The 24,362-nt window shown below is 39.1% G+C and overlaps 1 protein-coding gene across 3 annotated transcripts in view; it reads left to right on the top strand.

Annotated features, from left to right (window-relative positions):
* The window catches only part of bru1 (bruno 1), a 99,120-nt gene that overhangs the window by 49,651 nt on the left and 25,107 nt on the right, over nucleotides 1–24,362 (top strand). For all 3 annotated transcript variants that reach the window (XR_010436493.1, XR_010436494.1, XM_064684472.1), the window contains exons 3-4: nucleotides 4,050–4,132; nucleotides 7,696–7,744. Coding sequence is in view for 1 of the 3 variants with exons in the window: in XM_064684472.1 (XP_064540542.1) it covers nucleotides 4,050–4,132; nucleotides 7,696–7,744 (132 nt within the window). In the remaining 2 variants the exon portion in view is untranslated. The remainder of the gene's footprint in view (nucleotides 1–4,049; nucleotides 4,133–7,695; nucleotides 7,745–24,362) is intronic.

Raw genomic sequence — 24,362 nt, forward strand, 5'->3', positions numbered from 1 at the left:
TCATCAGCCTCGCCCACTGTCTCCCTACCTCCCTCCCTCCTCTTGCCCTACAACTTTGTGTGCTTGACATTTTTATTTAGCTGCTTGCCGAGCGTGAAAAATGCATAAAATTTCACTTAATTTTCAAAGAGCATTTCAATTTCAAAGACTCGTTTGTTTTATTCCACCCTATACCCTGTAAAAATGGTTAATAAACGGGGTATTCTGAACTTTTGCTGAAATATGCAACAGGCTGGTGAAGAAATTGTTGGGTATGTAAATTAAATATTCTTTGAGATAAATATTAGATCTAGAAACCCTGTACTCTTTAGAAATGGATAATAGACGGGGTATTTTGAAGCTATGAGAAATTTATTCAATATTATTTTCAGATCTTATTAGATTAGAACCCAAATTTGGCAAGTTTTTTCAATTAATATAAAAAAAAGTTGGTAACCTCACATATCGGAAATAATCAGAAACAGAAATCAAATTTTTTTTCGTAGATAAAGACAGATCGATATAATTGTAAAGCTTACTTTTAGTCAAATTCTTTCATGTGTAGAAAAAAAAATTGGTTTTACCCTCTTATTTACGGGTTACAGATAACAGGGTATTTGCTAGTCGATCATATTCGACTTTAACACTCTTACTTGTCCTTGTGGCATTTTTGGTTTTGGTCATGACTTTTGGCGCCCACTGAACTATTGCTAAACGTTTGTCACTTTCGCTAGGTCGAGCGTTATCTGTGTTGGTCAGAGTGATGGAGTGGAGAGGGGTAGGGGGGTAGGGTACAGAAGGGAGCCATAAACTAAATTCGATTGAAATTGCATTTTGCTGTAGTTGCTGCAGTTCTTGCTGTTGCTATGTGTTGCAACTGCCTTTGATGCTATCTCTTTCTGTTTAGTGTGCATTCGGAGTCGGCCACTAAATCTCTGCCCCAAAGTTTAATGACATTGATTTATTTAACTTCGATTAATTCGTATCCTACTCTCTCTCCGTCCTCTCCTCGGCCGCTGTCTACGTGTGCGCCCGGCACATCCTTTATGTATATATCCCATAGTTTATCCCCTTTGCTGGACTTTGGCACGTCGTGTCTGGCGCAAGCGGCGGCTCTCGATTTCACATCTTAAAATCCAATCCAACCCACTTCCACACACACACACACACACGCACGCCCGCAACTCGGTCGCCACCCCGCCCCTCTGCTGTCCCTGGATTAAGTTTTTGTCCAAAAACGTGACTGGATGTCGTTTTCAGCATTTGCCGCCGGTTTTGTTGTTACTTTATCGCATTGTTCCCTCAAGCAGGCGAAAGCTCAACTGTTCTACCTCACTCCTCCTCCCCTCTGCAAGCCGTGCAACCCTCTCTCCCTCTCCCTCTCCCTCTCTCTCTCCTCGCTCCTCGGCCTGCGTCTTGTTTTGGCGCTTTGATTCTAACTGCAGTTGACATGCACATAATGGGAATTGAGAGATTTCTCTTCTGCTTCTGCCTTCTGCTGCCTGCCTGCCGTCGTCTCTTTCTTCTGCTTCTGCTTCGTTATCGCGCGATTGGTTTTCGTCTTTGGTTTCTCAGTTTGTTCTTTCACTTCTTGCACGATATTTTATTGCATTTGGAATCGTTTCGATTTTCTTTCATTTGTTACATTTAACGCTAGTTTAATTTTAAGTGATATTTAATCTGCGATTGCACAAGTTACGTTTTTTCTTCCGCTCTCCTTATTTTTTTTTCCTCCGGATTCATTTCATTTGAGGTTAAGTGAAATGCGATATTTGTTTGCTTTAGTTGGGGCAAACTTAAAAGATTAAAGTTCGTTAGTGGCTGCATTTTTACTCAATGTCCATCTGAAGAGCTTTCATTTGTTAGTTACGTGTGGGTTTGGCTTTAATGAGCTATTGTTTTTTTGGCCGCTAGATCCGATTTTTTAATGTAGATCGAATTCGTTCTTGTAGCGAAAATTACAAAAAGCTCTGAGCGATCTTGCAGACTGAATAAAAATCGCCAATATATACATACAGACTGAGCTTTCATTTATATGCGAGCTTTTCAATGCACTTTTAGTGAGCTTGCAAAGCTTTAATTTCTTAGTCAATTCATACTTATAGAACAATTATATTACTTGTTTATCCTTCATATTCTAATGTAATTAATCTTAAAATGAGCTTTTATAAAGAGCTTTTAAAGTCGCAGCTAAAAGCTTTTCGTGCAGATTTAAAAAAAACGCATAATTCTCACACATCCGTTGTGGCGCCGATGGCGTCGGTATTTGCTGCGTCTCTCCCTCTCGCTCTCTCTCTGCCTAAACCTGCAAACCGGATATAAAAAAAACGCAAAACGAGAAATGAAAATATTTGCAAATATGTGAAAAATTCTGAAAAATGGCCAAGTGCGTGTGTCTGTGTATGTGTGTGTGGCGACGGCGGCGACGGCATAAAAACTGCGACAGATTGAATTACCCAAGTGTTGGGCAGGTGTGTGTGTGTGTGTATCTGTGTTTGTGTTGCGTCAAAGCCCATCCCCAACAGGGCTAAATGGTGGTGAGGGAGGAGGGGGGGGGGGTTAGTCTGCGTGGGCCATGTCCACCGCAACGCATTACGCTTGGGTGAAGCGAGCGCCGCCGATATGCCCGGTAATTGCATTATGCAACTATTGCCATATTAAGTTTTCCACTCACAGTTAGGCGGCGGCGGCGGCGGCGACCAGGCCAAAATCCAGAATCCAATGGCCAGAATTTCAAATGGACTCCCGTGCAAAAGGTAGAGCTGAATAAAACGGCGGGGAAGAGGGAGGGGCAACAAGCCACGTTAAATGGAATATGCGCGCGAGCCGGAATTGAAATTCAACTGACGCTTAGGCTTTTTTTTTTTTACTTTGTTATAGTTGGGCCACAGATTTGGTGTAAACTGCAAAAAGGTAAACAAAATGAAGTACATTTCAGACATATGGCAAAAAAAAAAAACCTGTGAAAGTTACGTATTGGCAACTGACTTTTGAATAAAATGGATCAGGTGAATGGTAGACGCCACATAAAGCAATAAGTGTCGGCTTTTATTCAAGGTTAACCCAGACATATTTCTGAAATGAAAAAATAGTACTAGAATAACAAAAAACTATTTTCAAAACTCATTTCCAAGCATTAACTGCTAAATTATCTATAATTTGGCTTCACATATCTTCTATTCCTCAGAACAGAAACCAAAATGTGTTTGCAGGATACAAACATATAGTTTCTTTCGAAATATTAACATTAAGTAATTCTATCAACGGTACATACACTAAAAAGTGCAACTCATCCTATATTCTGATTAAGGAAAAATATTTTTCTACACCCTTGCAGAGGGTATTTTACGGTATTTTATGTTTGTTATGAACTATGTAACGCATAGAAGGCGACATCTCCGAATCCATGAAGTATATATATCCCAGATCATCGTCAACAGTCGAGTTGATATTGCCATGTCCGTCTCTCCGTCCGCCCGTCTTTACGTCTGTCTGTTTCTATGCGAACTAGTCTCATAGAAGAGATTTTTCTTCCTGAAATTATATAAGTTTGCAAATATTCTTAATATGGTAAGCGTTTATAAGTTGTGCCTTACTCTTTAAGTATTGCCTGTTGCCTTGCCTGCTTAAATATGCTTGGCACCTGCCAACAAAAGCAAACCTGCAAAACTTCCAACACCTACAACACTTGCTTTAAGCATGCCCCAAATAGCTTTCACACATTTGCTTCATAAAGCACGACACATTTTTGGCTATTTGCGGGCAGGTCGTGGCAAAAGGGCCGCGGCTTTGGTCATAATGTTTAATTTAGTGTTGCCGTGTTGCCACATTCGCGTTACAAGTCCTCCCCCCCCCCACCCCCTCCCCTTCTTTCTTTTGCCACATCCCCTGCCCAGCTGCTGCCATTTTGCGTGCCTGCTAATAACAATAATTTTCATAATTTCCTTGCCACCTTTTTCTGACATCGCTTGAGAATAAACTCCAATTTAACCCTTATGCTAATCTCAATATAACTTGCTCGCTCACACTTTAATTCTCACTCCCTCTCTTTCTCTCTCTTCTCCTTGCAGGTTGTTGCTTTGTTACTTTTTATACGCGCCGCGCCGCTCTGAAAGCTCAGGACGCACTGCACAACGTGAAAACGCTGAATGGGGTAAGTTTGATTTTTCCTAAGGATTTTCCTCTCTTTTTTTATAATATCACATAATTTTCTTGCGACACATTTATTGCCTGTGATTAGATTTTTACTTGGGAAATTTTTTATAGCTAATGCTAACGCGTGATGTTTTAGTCAGGATTTTAGCTTTTAATTGGCAACGTTTTTTTTTTTTTGCTGAGTTTGCAACACGAAAAATCGTCTGCCGCATCAACTTATCATAAACGCATTCATGCAACACAACAGCAACAACAACTGCAGGAAATAGCTGCCAGAAATTTTGGCTTCGCATTGCCGTCATTATAGCTAACAGACTGCGTGACTGACAGATTGACTGACGCGTGGACTGACACAGCACAAAAAATCTATACGAGAAATTGCTAGATACGACTGTCTAGATACCCTGTTAGCTTTACTTTATGGAGTTTTCGTATAGGGTATAGATGCAAGTGCAGTTATTTGCACAATTCATTTTAGAGAGTGACGACTCGTAGATACCCTGTTAGCTTTTTTTTTTAATTTTCATAAAAGATAGGGTATAGATACTTATAAGAGATATCCCCTTTTTAACTATTTACAATTTGATGCAAGTCTACAGTTGGCCTCTTGGCTTGCTTAAAAAATATATATGAAATGTATTCTGAGTGTTTTGACTACGTTCCTACGGCTGTCAAAATACCCTGATTTTTTATATCTTGAATTTGTATACGGTATAAAGTACATGTATATATAAGCACACCTCTCACCTCTTGGTTGTCATAAATATTCGAAAGATACCCTATTTCCACTTTAAGAAATATTTACTAAAATCTATTCGACGCCCTGTCGCAGCAATTTGCTTTACCATACCCTGTAGTCTATAGAAAATTCGTACTTTTTATCAGCAATTGCGAATCAAGATTTTCCTTTAAATCACGATCTGTTCAGACAACCCCACCAATCAAGTACATACACCCTATTTTTACTACAGGGTATACCAAAATCATTGCAGTTATTTTGCTATTTTCCAATAAAGTTTTTTGCAACACTCTCTAAGTTCGCAGCCTCTCCCCAATCCGAACCCCAACCGCATAAAATGCAAGTAAATTCAAAGTTTAGCCCTGTGTCCTGGCAGCTTAAAAGTATGCAACAAAAAAAATACGAAAAATTTTTAAAAAAAATGTAAATGGGAAAAATTGTTAGCACAAGACACGCGCCAAAAGTTTTTTTTTTCTGCAAAGTCAACCAAAACCACAGGCACAAAAATGTCAATTTGCGCTTGGGAGCTGCAACCAACCTGCCCCCCCCTTCAACTGCCAACCTCCCAGCAACAATAGGTGAAGGGGTTGTGGCTAAGAGGACGGGCTGAAGGGAGGTTAAACATAGACAACGTCAGCGAAAGCGAACAACATTTGGGATTTTCTATTGCGCCATCAAATCAGCATGAATATTATTATTTGGTATGTCATGTAGGTACACCCAAAGGAGGAGGGAGCGGGGCTATGGGTAGCAGGAGGGGAATATGTATTGGGATAGGTTATGCAGCCGCGCATAACAATGCTTTGTGTCAGACGCTCAAAATGTGACATGTCGTGTGCGCTGCCAAAAATTGTGTGGCTACGCGGCGATATTTGTTTTACAGAATTGCCATTGAAAGGCACAACAAATGCTAAGAAAGCTGAGAAAGAATAGAAAAGCGGGCAAAAAAGTAGTTAAAAGGATAAGCAACTGAGAAGAAATTGGCAGAGCTTGCGCTTTGTGGCCATTTTTGAGCATGTGCAGGGCACCAATTGACAACGTTCCCATGGAAATTTAGGAAATTTACAGTTGTTAAAAGTATTTTGAATATATTTAAATGTATCGATATAGTTATCGACAGCTTCGATCTCTTTAGTTTTGGCCATGACAGCTTGCGTTTTACAACACAGCAACCTAAACTGATGTGGTTTAAGTGTATGAAATTCATGAAATTACATATTTACAACACTGGACCGTAAGCATATATAAAACAAAGCCTTAACATATAATTGGTATTTAACAACACTGACTGCCATCCAAACAAAACAGTTTACAGCACTGCAAAATCTAGCATTTAGTGCTAAATATCGATAAATTATTGACATATTATTCATGTCGTTAAGTAAATGTTTAAAATTAAAGCCTAAAATTTACATCTTTAAATTTAAATCTTTATATTATAGATCTATTCTATTTAACATCGACTTATTCACAATTTCAGTGTTGAATAACGATAGAATTTTAAAATAATGCAAGAAATTCGTGAAGCTGATTCCGGGCAGTTAGGGGCGTTAAAAAGGCTGCGTTTGCCCTGGTAATTGCTATTTCCTGCATAAAAATGAGGGAATTGGTCAAATAAAAAGGGGCGTGTCGCCACATTAAAAAAAAGAGAGGAGAAAAAAAGGGCAGCGTTCAGCATAGCCGGGAACAGGTTGACTTGGACTGCAATTTGTAACAAGTCGCGTTGCGTGTATTATTTACGAGCTTAAAAAAGAAAACGAGAAAGCGACGAAGACCGAGAAGTGGCGAGAGTTGGGTGGCGAAAGGGTGTTGCGTACAAGGACATGACTGCCTTATAAACGTATAAACGTATAAACGTAGACTGTCGCCGTTGCCAATAAATCACGGCCCATTAGCCGCGCGGACTTGGCGACGGAAGTGCTTGGGTATGCGGCCTCGTTTGGGGCGTGCCCGCCTGACCTCGTGCTGCGGCACGTTTTGCGGGCGCTTTAAGCTTGTTTTAATTAGAAGACGCTGTGCGAAAAATTACATTTAAAACGCGGCTGCAACTAAGCGGAGTCAGAGAAGGGGCAAAATAGGGAAATGCGCACGCATATTTTAGGATTTTCACGGCAACAAGAAGACAGAGAGAGAGAGAGAGAGAGAGGCGACCAAATAGGTGCCCAGTTAGTTCTGTTGTTGTTGCTGCTGCTTCTTCTCGGCGACCGCTGAATAAATGTGTTTGGCTTTAGTCGAGGATTTGGCGGCCAGTTAGAAGCAGCTTGTCGGCTCTTTGCTGCATTCATTCATTATGCAGCTTAAGCGCCTACCAGAAGCGAAAAAAAAAACGGAGGCAACCGGGACAACAAGCACGCTGCAGCGCCATATAAATTGACTCCACTTCTCTATGTACACACACAGATATATGTATATATGCATATACAGCAGCATGTCTGTTGTCCAATTTTGGCTGGTTGCATTGCGCCAAAGAGCTTGGCAAATTAATCGCCGGCTGCGTCGTTTATAGCGCTACAATATATCAAATGTGATTAAAACGGCAAATTAAGTGGGCTAAAAAAAAACGAAATGCTTGGCATTTTTAGTGAAAAGTAAAATCTGTACAGAAAGCGTGGAATAAGAATGGATTAAAAGTGGATTATATACAAAATTGGGAGTTGTTGTGAGGGAGAGAAATAGGCAGAGCTTATGTGTAAATTGGACTGACTGAATTCAGATTTATAAACTATTATTTTATATATTAATTATAAAAATTTTAGCTTCTCTGGTTTACAAAATGAAGACCTTCCTTTAATTATTTCTTTTTATATTTTCTCTACTTCCAGATGTATCACCCCATACAGATGAAACCCGCCGATAGTGAAAATCGCAATGGTAAGTCAAAGTTATTTTTAAAAAATTTAATTTAAATGAGCCAAATTTGGGATGGGTTTAAAAGGTTTTTGATCAATTTAACAACTACTTTGACAGACTGTCAAGCACAATCTTAGCTTGAAATTATTGCTTTAACTCATGTGTTTATCTTTGTTGCGTCCAGCTGTATTGATATTTATTAGCTTATTAGTTTTCTAACTCCTTATCAAGATGCTGTCAAATCTATCGACTCAACGCTGACATCAATCTATATTGTTTAGCCGGAAAGCTTTTGTTAAAACGAAAAGTAATTGAACTGCCTGTCAGCAGACCTGCACTTTGACAGCGACACGAGAAGCAAGCCTTGATTCAAACTGATGGATTAATAGTTAGTGTCGCGAGCTCCGACTGCCAGCTTAACTAGCCAGACATTTGGCTGAACAGTTTAACACGAAACTTTCATTTGTGTGCGTATTTGTTTTGCTGGCCGTGGTTCCAACTGCTCCAAAACTGTATGTCAAATGTTTGACACAGCCTAAAAGCATGCAATTCCATTTGACAGCTTTTGTTGTCAGCCCCAATGAACGATTGTGGAGCAAGGGGAAGGGGACAGGTGGAGGGAGTGTTCTGCTACCGGTTTGGCTTCTGTGTGACTCTGGCGATGGACAGGCCACATTTTAAACATTTCAACGGATTTTTTGCCAGGCACTGGCACTTCACTCTTTGGTTTTTATACTCTCGCCTCTCCTCCTTTTTTTTTGGCCTCTGTCAGTTGCGTGTCGGTCACTTGGCAGTTAATTAAAAACCATCAATTATGTGCGCCGCGCTGCAAAATTGTTTAACAGCGACAGCGATAAAAAAAAAAGTAAAATAAAATAAAGTTTCTGCGCAAAAATTTAATTTATGTTAATTTTTTTGCGTTGCCAGCTTGCCGACTATCTTCCCTCTCCCTCTCTCCCGCTCTCTCCTGCTGCTCCACGCACGCTTCGGCGGCGGCTTCTTTTTTTAATTATACCCATGAAATTAATCTGCTTAAGTGACCACAAAAATGTTGACTTTTCCACACATACAAACCCTCCACACCCTCACTCCTTTCCACACACACACACACACAGAGCTTGGGACGCTGCATGCAATTTTTAATTGGCGACCTCTAGCGGCGCGTATTGTTAACAAGTTGTAGCGTTTGCTGCCAGCGAGCGACGAGTTTAAAAAAAAGTTTTCGACATGCGGCTTCTACCAGCTGCATCCGGCTTACCCCCGCCTACGCCCGCTGCGACCGCTGCTGCTGCTGCTGCTGCTGCTGCTGCTGCTGCTGCTGTCTCTGTTGTTGCTGTGCGTATAATTAAGCTTGTTCAACATGGCGTATGCTTAATTTTTTGTTGGCTGCTCCATCACAAACCATTTTCTTGTCTATTTTCTGGCTGCTTTTAATAGGGATGGACAAATTTTAAATGAATATCAGTTAGAATAGCTTATGAGCATAATGGAGAGTAAAAATGCTGTTAAAGGCATCGCAGAATTCAAATTGAAATTTGCAAAATAAAATCTAATACCATAGCAAACATTTTAATGTATCATTTAAACATAAAACTGATCTTTAAACGATTTGCAGAGATTTTTTCCATGGTTTAGAGGAAAATCTATGAGTATTCCACATGAATGTTTATCGAAATAGTTATCGATTAATATTGAAGACATGCTTTAGTCGCCTGCTTTTAGCTACTTTGCTTCAGTTTTCAACGTTAAACATTACAAATGTAAACCGAATTATTAATTCCTTTAATAGCTCAAAAAATCGTCAAAGAAAACCCCATTAGCAATAGAGCTTACAATGCATTAAGCAATGCATTGTGTAATTTGCTTTTTTTGCTTTTCCCTAAACCCATTTGGTTAAAAAGCTATAATTAGCTAAACTAAAAGCAGCTTTGAAAGTAAATGTTTTTCATTGTTGTGTCGTGCTTGAATTCCAATTTTAGATAAGCTTAAAAGGCAAAACGCCCGCAATGCGCCTAAAGCGATGGCAATGCAAATGCATTTTGGACTAACTCCAACTTTTGCCGCATTATAGACATATTCTACTCGTTCAGATGTACATATATATAAATATATATATTTGATATGTACATATATACCGAGTCGCTGCTTGCCCCAATCGCATTTCAATATCTCAACAAAGCCAAAAACTACACGATTTCTCTTATTTTTTCAATATTATTTTTTTTTTATATTATTGTTTCGTAGTTTTAGTGTTTTTTTCTAGTATTTTATATTCGTGTGCTTTGGCACTTTAACCTCAAAAAATAACACAGTAAAAAAAAGAAAAGAAAATTCGCAATAAGCATAAAAATAGCAAAAGTTTTACTTTGGCCGCCGTACAGAAATTTATGCCAAACAGCGGAAACGATATAATAGAAAAAGATGGCAGAAATATTCCTCGATTTCTTTTCTTCTTATTTTGTATTTTACAATGTCTCCAAAGAGATGAGGCAGGGGGGGGCTGTGGGTGTGTCGGTGTGTTGGTTTATGCCTAGAAATCGAAAATAAGAGACAGTTGCAGACAACAGTTGGAGCCAACGTAACAACAAACGGAAGGTGGCAATTTAATAAAATGCTTGAGTGACTCGCCGAGTTTTGTTTCCTGCTGCGGATCCTGCTGCTGCTGCTGTTGCTGCTCCTTATAGTCCTGCTGCTGTCGCAGAAAGTGTAGCATACTTTTTGGCAGTCGTTGCCAAAGCAGCAGGCGGCGGCAAGCAGAAGCAACCTTTGATTGGTTTTTGGGGTTTTCTGTGCAACTCTTGTTGTTATTTCAGTTGCTGGTTGAGAGCTTTGCAGTTTGAAAAGTATATATACTTATATATAAAGTGTGCCGCAGCCGGAAGAAGAAGAGTGGCTAAGAAAGTGCTCAAGTTGTCTCGATTGAGTGTGGCAATGAGCCTGTGACTTGTGCTGTTAGTCATCACAATACTGAAAGCGGTTATAGCGGCGTTAGTGTTGAGTAACGATTGAAATAAGGATGGGTTGTACATGCATGGATCTCTTAACAATTGCAGCAATTAAGTTTTGTATTCGTTTCCCAACACTGGCGGCTTTTTAGAGTTGAAGCGGTTATAGTGTTGTTGGTGTTGGGTAACGATTGAAATAAGGTTGAATCTTGAATCTTTAACAATCGGATCAATAAGGTGTTGTAGAAAAGTTCCCTTGCTTCAATCATTTATTCATTATCCAGCACTGGCGCATTTTTAGCGTTGCCAGCTTACATTAATAAGACTACATATAAAGTGAGGACAGTAAGCGCTTGTAGATGGATGTGGATTATGATTTCGATATAAATTAATATCCAACAATTTGTATACCTGTTTTCTGGGTTACCGATAAGTTTAAACCACATGCAGTCTTTGGTAAATGAGACCTCAAAAGCACCCATAAAGCTATCAAAAATTCGTGATCTTCACCCCATCATATTGTGCCTATTACACTTAAGTACAATGCGAGGCACCCTCTTGTTATATCTAGAGTCCCAACACGCTATTACAAATTCCTTGCAGCCTTCAAAAGACCCAACAAATGGCGCCTCATTTCCACATGAATTGCAGCAAATGTAGTTAAATTTTATGGTGCTGACCCTGTCCCGTTAACTTCAAACCAAAACAAAGACTGTGCAGGCAGGGTTGGGGGGTACATAAATACGTCAAGTGTTAAAAGTGGCAGGGATAGTGAAGTGGGGGGAGGGGGCAGCTGAACAATAGACCAAAGAAAAAGTGTCTGCAATAAAGGCGATTTGCATTAGGTTTACTTAAGTAGAAAACATGAAAAGTGCCAGACAAAATGCAACCAAATCAAATGAGTAAGCAAAGAGCTAAAGAGTAAAAGGAAGAAACCGAGAGCGAGAGAGAAAGAAAGAGAGCGAAAGAGAGCGAGGTTGTGAAATGGTAGAAAGAAAAGTGCAACGTGGTAATCAGTGCAATTTGCATGCGAGCAAACTTCAAACAGACAACGACGAAGCGCCCCAGAGACGATGTCAAGTTGCTGGCGTCAGGTTTTTATGCCCCGCTTATTCAGTGAGAGAGGGTATATTGGTTTTGAGGTGTCGAATGGATACCTAATATAATAAAATGTTTCCGTTTAAGATACTGTGATAAATATTTTAGACACTCGCACCAATGGGCGCTTATACTTCAAGAATCTATATCTAAATCGAAAATGTCCAGCTTACAGTTTAGAAACCACTGTTTTGGGCTTACAGTTTTAGAAAATAAGTTCGCTAAATGGATGCGCCACTTTCAAATAATAAGAGCCTATTATGAACAAATCTTGTACAGTTTGAAAGTCACATTCTGTAAGTCGCAGTTTGTAAGGCTGTAAGTCACAGTATGAAAGCCCTTTATTTCGCGGTCACAGTGTAACAGCCTGTTTTAAGTTAACAGTTTTAAAACAATTTTTAGCTGTTAAGTTGTTTTTTTTCAATCGTTTTCTTCTACAGTTTTAAAGCCACTTGGCCCAACAGTTTCAGAGCAATAAAGCCCATTTGCAGCCGTCTTCCTGCTATGATTATTCACAACAAGTTCCAGCTGTTATCCTACTGGGTTTACACTGCGAACAGAGCATTGCACAGTCAATATATTTATTATTCTTTTCGTCGAACACCCCGTCATTTTTGAGGGGTGTTATTAAATTTGCAAATACGTAATGTCAAATGTGTTTGCCCTTTTTTATATTTTTGGCGCTGCATACTTGAGGGCGCGCCAGAAATGCAGTAAGCAACCGACAAGCGGCAACCGGCAAATGGCAAGCAGCAAAAGGCAGGCAGACATGTAAACATTTTCATGGTTATTCCACACAATTTGCGAACGCGCTCCCAAGAAAATATTCAAAATGGATTGTATTTGCATTTGTACGCGAGAAATGGTGTGGAGTGTGGGGGAGGGGAGCGGCGGTATATTGCCGCATATGAAATCGATATGCAAATGTTGTGCGAGGTTCGCGCAAGTAGGAACTGGGATAATATATAGACGCGGGAGAATGGGGTGCGCGGGGCGTCTCTCGACTTCCTCTGCGATGATGATGCACGTATTGTTTGCTTGTAAACATGATAAAAATTCAAATTAGCCATTATGGCAAGTCAAGTACACATAAATGAGTGTGTGTGTGCGTGTGTGTTGTGTGTGTGTTGTCGCGTTGAAATGTAAAATGTGGCTAGAAATTACCGGAAGGCAATTGTGAAGTAGTAGTAGAAGTAGAAGCAGTCGCTGCAGAGCCTTGAGCCAAGTTTATACAACATTTGTATTTGCATTTTTCATTGACGGTTTTTCTTGCATATTTTACTTGTGCTTGGAAAATCAATGAAAACAAAATGGGGTTTATAAGCAAAGACTAATCTAAAGCGAAAATTTTATGAATTATTTTATATGTTCAGATATGTGTATGAAAAGAGCTTAATTTAATCTACTTATAATTAGATATGTGTATTCCTCTTCTATAATTAAATGTTTATATTTTTGCCCGTTTAAAGCGGAAAAAATTCGAGACCCCGTCGAACAAGAGTTCAAATTAAATCTCAAATATGTTTATTTACTTAAGATTTTGGCATTTAATTTGTCAAACTTGAAATCTTCACAAAAATGCAACAATCCAACTTTTCTAATAGCTCTGCTAATAACTTTTTTTCATTTTACGCTCCGTATATCTAAAAATATATATATTTGCTTTGATCGAACTAAATCTTTCTCTTGTGCGCATTCTCACATTTTGATTCTAATCATAATTAGCGCACACGCAACAATGTTACGAAGTTCACCTTAAAAACTCGCCAAGCAAAATGTGTTAATTAACTCATTAGCAACAGCAGCAGCAACAACAGCAACAATAACAACAATTGAGAGACTTGCAAATGAACAAAGAATACATAAAAGCAAGAAACTAACATTAAAAGTCATTTAAAAAAGAGCGCAACAATTTCACAACAACAACTATAACAACAACAACAATAACTATGACAACAACAAGTTGTAAATCAAGTTTTTCCAGTTAAGTCCGCCCAGAACCTTTTTGACATATAGATAATGTTGAGATTGGAGATGAGTTGGGATTTTAGATGGATGAGCTTCGGCTGCTGCTGCTGCTGCTCTGTTGGATTTGCATTCTGTGTCTGTCGCTTCGCTATGATAAACGCTTAGTTTAGTTGCCGCTAAAACGTGAAACGGTCGCAAACGCAACGGCTCGAAATAAATTCCAATATTTCTGCACATTTTTGCACGTCGTCGGTTTTTGTTTGATATTTAAATACCAAAAATACGCGACGTTCTCGTTGTTTCAATACATTATTGTTGTTGTTGTTGTTGTTGCTGTTGCTGTTGCATGTGACGTCGCTTAATTAGTTGCAGTGCTGCACCCTTCCCCCGCCCCATTTGCGCCACTGATTGATGTCAATTTATTTTTAGCCATTTGATTTTTGCCAATATACGCGTTTTTTATGCCCGCCGCGCGACATGCGAACTGTGCTTCATTGTTGTGCTGCCGCCGCTGGGGAAAAGTGAAAAACAATTTATATATATATATATATATATATATATATATATGTGTGTATATATTGAAATAAGAAAATCAAAATAAATCGATTTAGTCTGAAATTAAATTTTAATCGCTATGCAACGACGCATGCCGCAAAAGTGAAACGAAAAACAATACCACTTGCTACAGGGTGACTCTTGAAAACAACTTGAAATATCTGCCAAAGTCATCAATTAGGAGATTGTTTGATTGAAGAGCAACTACGTGAGTTTCAATTCTAATGATAATTAATTTGTACGTGTTAAATGGTCGTATATACTACATTCATCCGGTTTTTACTAATCTAGCTTCAGTTATAATCTTTATCATCACAGAAAGATGCTTGTTCATAGACTTGCTATGATTAAGATGAATACTATGTGGCTTAAAAATAAAATTTATATATACTTCCGCGCGTAAAACCATATAAGTTAGCTTTAGTATTTTCTTACAAATATCTCTCCAAAAGAACATTTTCCTAATATAGATAAATATTTTCAAATATGAGCCCTTTATAGATCAACAGGAATATATAAACTTTCTTTCATAAAACTATAAAAACTATTTTCAGCTAATTTCTCGTTATCAAGCTCTCTAAAAATATACCTATAGAGAACATAGCACTTTTATTTTATTTTTCTGCACTCTTTCCTAATTATTTAGAAGCAAAAAACTATTCTTTGTATATCGTATGCATTTTTTATAATAACCATATAGCGAACAATGTGAATCCAAGAGAACTTCAGCTTATTTTCATTTATAGCAAATTATTTTCATAATGTATACAAGTAATCTCATATATGAGCCTTTAATGGACGACAAGAAAATATATGTATGGTAAATCTCTAAACACGATCGTCAGATTTTTTCCGTACAAAGCTTTCTTGGAAAAATATATGACGCATAAATTTAAGCTTAACATTGTTTCCTGCACTCATGCAAAATTATTAAAAAAAATAAAAACCTTTTATTTTGTATACAGCATACATTTATAAATACCCTTCAGTTCTTTTGTCTTTAATCCCGTTTAATATTTATATTAAAACTAAAATGTGGTTCTCAATCCCAGTTAGACAGTATACATATGTTTTCTGGGTAGGGTAGTCCCAAACCATGACCCACCCTATAAAGAGGAAAGCAATGCCAACTTTCTATCTCATTTTGTCTTTCTCCACTTGGTCTATGCAATTAAATGCCGAATACCTTTCGTTTTGCTCATTTGCGAATCGATTCTTTTAATTCTTTGCGCGCCTTTTGTCTCCTGCTTTGACATCTGCCTGCAGTTTACGTCCCAACTATATATAGCGGCAAGTCAAATCGAACTATTCGATCTATAAAAGCAGCCCATGACAGACGTATGGCCTGCAATCCGAAGGAAAACTCGATGCCAGCGCCTGTCTAGAACCAAAGACAAAAAGCGAAAAACACGCTAAAAGTGCGAACAAAATAACACGCTGTGCAATTCTGACAAAGAAAAAAAAAAACTAAATGTTAATTGTTGTTAAATAGCAAATCAGTTAAAAATATTTATTATTTGTTTCACTTTAATTGTTAAGCGTTAAACGTTAAATATTTCAATGCAAAGTTGAACGTGCGTGGCTAAAAAAAAGAAGCAAAAATCAGTTGAAAAACTAAAAAATAATCAATTTTAATAATCAAATCAAATCAAGCCGAACAGAAAAATCAATAAAAGCAAGAAGTGTTAACCTGACGCTAATTGTTTAAAAGTCAACGCTGTCGTTTTTAATATTTATGATATTTACTTAACGAATTTCCACTCACTCAATTCGCTTGATATATATATATTTATATAGTACTCGATACTTACACACTTTTTCACTACAACGGCATTTCGAAGCTTTTTTTGTGTGTTCTTAACGCTCGCTCTGTGTGTGTTGTGTGTGTGTGTGCTCACTCTCTGTGTGTGTGTGTGTGTGTGTAAATAAGTGTAAAGTATTTTCAAGAATTTTCTCTTCTTCGTTGCCAATCGCCGTCGCCATCTCGCCAACTGACATGATAAATAATTCAGCTGCAATTGGTTTCGTAAATAGCCAAGGCGGCAGCAACAACACAGCAGCAGCAGCAGCAGCGGCAGCAGCAGAGAATGGCAACTGCAACAGCAACATTCACGCCAGCAACATCAACAGCAGCAGCAGCAGCAACATCAACGCCAGCAGCAGTCAATTATCGTCAGTAATTGAGAATTTATCCAATAATAGCGACATCGCGGCATTGTCCTCCGCATCATTGTCATCGTCATCGGCATCGACATCGTTATCGTCATCGTCATCGGCATCGGCATCGTCATCATTGCTGGCAACCTGCAGGTCGCACGCCACGCATAAATCCTATCCGCCAATAAATTCAGCATATTGGCTGCCATCGTCGCATCCATCACCGTACACAGTGCCAGGTATGCAACAGTCGCTCAATTGCCAGCAGCCAGCCAGCCAGCCAGCCAGCCAGGAACAGCAGCTGCTCCTTCTCCTCCTTCTCCAACCACCTCCAGCTCCAGTTCAAGCGACTCAACATAAAGCCTTATACAGCTGCTGTCCATCTTCATTCAACTCTTCTGGTCTGTCTGTCCATCTCTCTCTCTCACTCTTTCCCTCTCTCCTGTCCCTTTCTTATTGATGGTCTGTTGATGTTGAGTGTTATCTACCTTGTTTCCGTGTGCCCTGGGAGCAGCAGCTGTCCAAATTGCTCTGGCACCAACTTACATGCACATTACAATCCCCTACACTTCCTCTCTCTGGCCACGCTCTGCCCCTCATTGGTTGCCTTTAAAATGGGGTAATTAAAGCAATTTATTGGCCTCCAAAATTGGCAAGCAGTTGTCATTAAGCAAATGGCCCAAAACTGCGCGCGAGAGTTTTGTTGCCAAACAAGCCGAAACCGGGCATGGGCTTTGCCTTCAATTTGACTAAATGATGTTGCCAGGTATCGGACTGCATTGGCATTTGAGACTTGAAGAGAATATCAATCAAATTGGCTTTTTACAGGCTTTAAATTAACCAATAAGCAGCAATAAATGTTGCTTAACAGTTGTGGGATTTTAAAGAGAAAACATTTTAATATTTTGCTGTTAACTGGGAATATTTTTATTACACACTTTTGGACTCCTAAAATATTAAGAGTATTGAATGTTAAGGCTTTGAAAAACGTTAAAAGTATAATTCTTTTTTAATACAATTTTTTACGCATAATCTATTTTAAAAGTATGCCTAATATTAAGCGGAAACAATTTTATTGGTATTTTGTTTTTAACGCTTTAATGCTTTGGAATGAATTCTAAACTTTTATTTTTTTAATATTTAATTAGCAGTTTCTATATGCATTAATATATCAGAAATTTAATTAAAAATTTTTTCCAATTTTGATTTGTTTCTGATAGTAAAGCGTTTGCGAGCGAGCACTTGATTAAATATAATTAAAAATAAATTAATTCCAATATACTGCATATAGTCAAATAATTTATAATTTGTTTAGCCATAGTTTTGTTTACTCCTTCGCAAAGTATAGACACATATTTGTTGACTTTCCCCAACTGCTTCTCAACTCTGCTCAGATATCTATTCATTCACACATGCATCCGAACTTTATCGAGTGTTGTGCGTCAGTTGAATTGAAAATTTTACGCACTGTTAAACACAACATTTAGTGTAAAATATAAATGTTCACTTATGCCAGCAACAATCACAGCAAAAACAGCAACCACAACAACAAAGATATTGACAATGACAGGAGCAGAAAACTGAGTTTAATTTTGAGCCTCCGCTTGAGTTCTGAATCCTGAGCCGGTTGCCGTCTCTGATCCTGAGTATTTCAAACAGCTAAAGTGTCGTGCCAGCAGCACGCACATGTCAATGCACACACACACACACACATACATATACCCACAAAAACACACACACACACACTTTAGGTACTTTCACATTGAGATACGCACGCTCTCGCTCTCCACATATCTCTTAGTTGGCCAAACGTCGAGCACAGATTGTTTTTGTTAACTTCAACCGACAAAAGGAGAAAAATACAAACTGCACCAGAGCTCAAAGTGTGTGTGTGTTAATGATGTTAAAGTCAAGTGTAAATTGTGGCCAAGTGGGCGGGCGCACTGCCAGTGGGCGTGCTCCCGTCATGTCAGGTGTGCGCCAGACAATGCCATTGACATGATTTTTAATATGTTTGGCATATGTTTCTTTTGTCTTTAAATGCGAAAAAGCGACGACAAACAAAAAATTGTCCACGGGGCAATGCGAAACTGTCGGGTTTGGGGCATTCGGTAAAGTATGTCATCAACGCGTAAAGTTCATAAAAACGCTTCTGGTTAATTGACATTAAAATTTAAAATTGAGCCGGAAGCATGTTGACACTGTATCATGCGGGCGATAAATCCATGAAACTGTTATGAACAGGTGCAATGAGAAACTGAGCAAGTCAGTTCATATACTTAACATTAACCCAAGTTGTGTGTGTGTGTGTGTGTGGACCCAGTTTAATGATATTTACTCTGTATTGTGGGATGTACTCTTCTTAAACTTTAAAAAATATTGAGCTGCTACTTATGCTTATTGAGTAAAATAAAGCTGAGTATCATCTTTTCAATTATATTTCAAAACTTTTCGCTGGGGTGTTTAGTAAATTAATTTATTTAAACAACATAAATATCACATTATCAACATCAAATGTTGGCTGAGAAGGATACTGGTTCGAATCCTGGGCTAGTGCATGAATGTAGTATTGTTTTTACCAGTGCTATTCAAAGGGTAAGGGTTAAAGTTTGTAAAAATTTCCGAAACTTTTAGTTATAACTTTTATAAAAATTGTCTTTAAATTGTATCTAAATGTGTTAAAAATTTAAGAACGAATTTGGTTTTATTTTGCTCTTTAAGACAGAACCAGATTTTTTTTTAAAAATAATTGTTTTAACTTCTACTGGCTCACCATTTGAACAATCGATTATATTAAGGGAATCCCATAACTAAACCTTATTAGATTGTACTACGTATAGATATATTAGTGATATTCCTTAAGTCAGACAATACTTATCATTTTAAGAATTGATTATATTTAGGGTATTCCTAAAATAAATTACATTAGTTTGCAATAGTTTTCATTGTCCACTGTGTCTATCGATAGTATTTCAAATGCATTCGATAATTTTATCGATAATTTTATCTCTACCAGAAAACCCCTGATTTAATATCTTTAATATATGAAGCTGTCACCCTTTTATAAATTTTCTAACTGCATTCTGCTGGCACTTCATAAATCTAACTGGCAAACTGGCATGCAAATTTTAACTGGACTTTAATTTTCTGCTAAATTAAACGCCAAATGAACTGGCCACGTAGCCAGCACGTGACAGGCATCCCTTTTTGGACCCCATTGCCCAAGCCCCAACCAAGCCGATCTCTCTGCTATTTAAACGAGCTGTGTGTGTGCGTGTGTTTGTGCGTGTGTGCGAGGCGCATAAAAAATGTAATTTTTCGCACACACACAAATTTATAACCTTTAATTGCTTTGACCCAAAAACGCAGCAGGCGGTGGTGGGGCGAATGTCTCTCATAGGATCTGGTTGCCTGGTTCTGGTTCTGGGTTATGGGCCATGCAGCAGAACTCGGCCACAAAAACCACATTGCCTATGGCCTGCATAAAGTTTTTAGCTCCAAATACCACCCTCCCCGACGCACTGCTGTTGTTGTTGTTGTTGCCTAATGCACTTTCACATTTGGCGCGCGCGTGTGCCATTTACCCACATATAGCCTGCTGTGTGTGCGTGTGTGTGTGTGTGTTTCTCCTTTCTGCCAGCAACCCACCCGCTGAGATAGTTGTGAAGCGTCTGCCATGTCCCGTTTCTAATCCACGACGACGCGGACACTGTTCCTGGTTCCGGCTGCATTTCCAGTTGCCCCGGCTAGTTGCCATTTTATGCAAATGAATTGGTTTTTACTGAAATACTTCACACTTTGTTTGCCCCAACGCGTGCAGCCAGCGCGAACTGAGTCGACCTCGCTATCGCCGTTGCCGCGCCTTGTCTCGAGGCTTCGACCCCTGCCCCCGGCTCGGCGCCAGGATCCAGCGTGACACTCGCTGGAAGAGACCGCAGAAGCGGCAACTGAACGCCTGGCATCTGGCTTTGAGTGGCAGACTGTGCAAGTCTGAGTGAATGATTGCACTCACTGACTGACTGACTGACTGACTGACTGACTGGGTGACTCACTACCCGACTGACTGAGTGTCCAAGTGAATGACGTTTGTCTGCTTGCAGATATCTTTGGAATGTCAGCTAGGTTCGTTTGCAGTGTGACCAGCCATTAAATCTCTAGGTTTTGTGTTATTTTATGGAGTAACCAGTTGAAGCAGGAAGCTTGGTGCTTTACTGTCACTAATCTTTGGGTATTCACGATGATATTTTTTTGGAATGCTGAAAAAAGTTCTATTGTAAAAGGTCTTTCGATGTTTTTCTCTCACCCTTTAGCCTACAGTCCGTGGCCTCTCATTGGTTTCTTTCGCTTTCTTTCTTTCAATCGTTATTTCCCTTACCTGCTCTCTCTTTCACTTAAGTGTCGCCTTTCTGCGCGCTTCTCAAGTACGTTTATTTTAGAGTTTAATTACTTTCATACATTTCTCTACCTCTCTCACATTTTCTTCACCTGTCTTGAACTGAAAAGAAAGAAAGAAGAAGCTTTTAGCGGTTTCTCTCATTTAACATATTTATGATGCTATGAATTCCAATTCTCTTTAAATTAGTTCTATTGGCACATAACTGCTCAAAATATCTTCACATAACATCAATTTTAATAAATTTCAACTATTATATCCCAGACAAGTTGTGTGTTCCATTTCTTCGTATTTCGTACTCCCTCGAATTTAACCATAAACCAAACTCTATTTGCATAAATGTCACATGCTTACGCATTTCGAATGCGGCGCATAATTCAATTTCTTGCATAATAAAAAAAAATCGACCTTAACGTCGTTCGATGTCATAATCATAACCTACAGGCAGGACACATGCCTACATCCTACATCCTAATATCCTTAAACGAAGTCCCAAAAAAAAATAAAAAAAAAATAAGAATAACCCCACCAAACCCATAAAATGCAATAAAGGAAGTTGAAAGTTCCGACACAGAAACCCATTATCACAGTTACACACACACACACACACGCACACACACTTACGCGTACGCATTGTCCGATCATTGGGCAAAACTTTTAACCCCTCACATAATGGACATCATGCAGGACATTCAGTTTTTTTTCTTTTTCGCATGTGTTGTCCTTTGGCTGACCCTCAAAATGTGTAAAAATGCAAATAATTTTTGGACTCGCCTCGTTATTGTTATGCTCTTGATTATGTTGTTGTTGTAGTTGTTGTTGTTGTTGTTGCTGTGCAGTGCCTTCTATGAAGGCAAGTAAACTATGAAAACATGTCCTTTTTATTGCCCTTACATGGAAATTTATATGCATGTAGCTGTGTATATTTGCGGCAGCAGTTCCAGTTGTGCCTTCAAATGGTTTTTTGTGCATGTCGAGGGAAAAAGAATGGCTTATTTTATTGGCTTGTTGTTGCTTGTATTAGTTGTAGTTGTAACAGGACTCTCACACACAGAGAATATTTTGGCTAGAGGGCTGACTGGGTGGGCTCAAAATGTCATATCGATTTATTAACCTGTGTGAACTATTGTCTTGGTTTCAGTCTCCCCTTCTCTGTCTCCCTCTCTCTCTCTCTCTCTGGCAATCTCTGGTTTTTCTTGTGATAAATGTGTTTTAGTTTCTTGAAATTGTTCGTTTTCTCGGTTTAGTGTTTGAATTTATTTCTTTTCTTCTCCGTGTGTGATATGAATGTCCCTTGGCTTCAGTGAGAACTTTCACTCTTTCTCTCTTTCTATCTTTCTCGACGACACCCAAAGTGTTGGCAGTTATGGCATAATGGAAATTTATGCGAAAACTTGCTACCCTTGCAATTATCCTTGATATATGTATGTGGCCTGCGTTAAGCAGCGTTCAAGCTCCCCTTTTCGCCACTTGATATTCAATATTTTTGGAAATAGATTAAACGCAGGGAGACAAAAACAAATTTCAATGCAATTAAAATGTAAATTTCGTTGCCCCAAAAGTTTATGCATTCGCAAACAGAATAAGGAGGCAAATGCGCCAGGCCATGGCCAAAGGATATGCAAAAGGATGCTTTCTTTTGCCTGTATCTCTTTCCCTCTCTCTCTCTCTATCTCTATGTAGCCAAATCGACTGCTGAGCGGAAGCCAAATGCTTGAAAAAATAAAAATTTATACAAAAGATGGCATTGGCGCAGCGCTCAACAAACTGTTGTAGAGCCCGTGCGGCAAGGTAGTCGGCGGAGGGCAGGGGGTGCTCGTTGTGGTTCTGAGTTTGGGTAAGCTGCGCGAATTGAAATACATATATAGAAAGTTCGTATTAGACAACGCGCAGTGAATATTTTCCTTTTATTCGCTTTTAGATTGAAATTTTCTGCTTAAGGTGCGCTAAACAACAGTTTGTTTAGTTTACCTATATAGCAGGATTTTAATGTTGTGTTTATTGTAGGTTCCATTCATTTTCCTTTGTTTCTCAAGTATCTATCATTCAAATCAAATATTTAAGATCAATTAGTTGTCTTTCGATTAGAATTAAAAGCGTTTTGAATTCCAAGTTTCATACTTGGAAACTTCGTCGAGCATGCATTTAAAATCTAATACGCTTAGCCATATTTCATGCATCGCATTTTTGAAAATCTGTAAATGCGCAGCACACCCCGCAAAGCGTATGTGGTTGCCTGCTCCTTTGGCTGTTCCTTGTTTCATCCACTTGGCGCTGCTTGTTATCCCTGCAAATTCTATAAAGAAACCCACTCGAAATGCTCGGCACACTTCAACACAGCTCCGCTCGCTCGCCTTCCCCTCTCCACGACTTTTGCGCTGCTTATCAAGTGCACACTTCAAGGTAAATCCAATAAAAAAATTCCTTTTTGCTGCTTGCGATTAAAATTTAAATTTGTATATACACAAAAAAGAAAAAGAGAAAAAAAAAACAGCGAAATGAAATGAGAATAAGAATTTTTGCCATAATTTCTATGAGGAGCGCGCGGCGTTCGCTTGTTCCAAAATTAAATTTAATAATGCAAACCGAAGCGCTGAAATTTCATTAGGTGGCAAGGTGATATATTTTTTGGTCGAGGGCGTTCACAGGTCGCCGTGTGTGTGTGGCTTATTGATAAGTTTGCTGCTGGGCTGCCGGCCGCAGCGCTTGATTAGATTTTACCCAGCTAACCAGTGGTTCTACCTGTTGGCCCCGCTCCCTGCCACTGCTCCTGCTTCTGCGCTTCATATGTGTGAAATGAAAACCGCAGCCACAACAACAGCAAGGACAAGCGGAGTAGCTGGCAGTGGGCGTGCTGGCACACTGGGCGCTACATTATTTTTGTGAAAATTTGTTAAATATGCCAAACACGCAGCGATGCATGCAAAGTGGCCAACCAGCCAGGCCAACCATTCGGCGCAGCCCTAACCCCCTGCCAAGCCCAGCCAACCACCCACAGCATCAGCCCGGAGTCATCCAAGCGGAGGCAAAAACCCAGCCAAGCCGAGGCTAACCAGCCGTGGCATTGCGTACGACACGCTTACTCGCTCGCTCGCTCGCAGCTAGCAGCTCGCAGCTCTCGGCTCGCTGCTCATATTTGTGACATAAATAAGCTAAGCCCCGGTTCCGGTTCCCCGTCAAAAACCAGGGACTACTGAGCACAGGTACACAGCCCGTTCTGTGTGCGATGGCGGCAAATATGACCCGCTTACATACGAAATCAACAAATGCGAATAGAGTCGCACCTGTCGCACAGTGGTAACAATTTCATTTTTCAACTACAAATTTGTAGCTCCTCTTTGTAAGAAATTTCGTGAGGGACTCGTCTATACTTTACACGTGACTTACAAGCTTTAACGAACCTGCATACAGCTAATTAAAATGCCTTTCTTTTAGAGGTGTAAAATTCTAGAGATTTATTTTTATTATTACACAAAAGAAAAGGGTTAAAATATTTAACTATATATAATAAATATTTTCTCAT

This window comes from Drosophila montana, unplaced genomic scaffold (assembly GCF_035044405.1).
Source record: "Drosophila montana isolate Dmon_TW-CO22-7 unplaced genomic scaffold, ASM3504440v1 contig_2747_1, whole genome shotgun sequence".
NCBI classification, from domain to species: domain Eukaryota; kingdom Metazoa; phylum Arthropoda; class Insecta; order Diptera; family Drosophilidae; genus Drosophila; species Drosophila montana.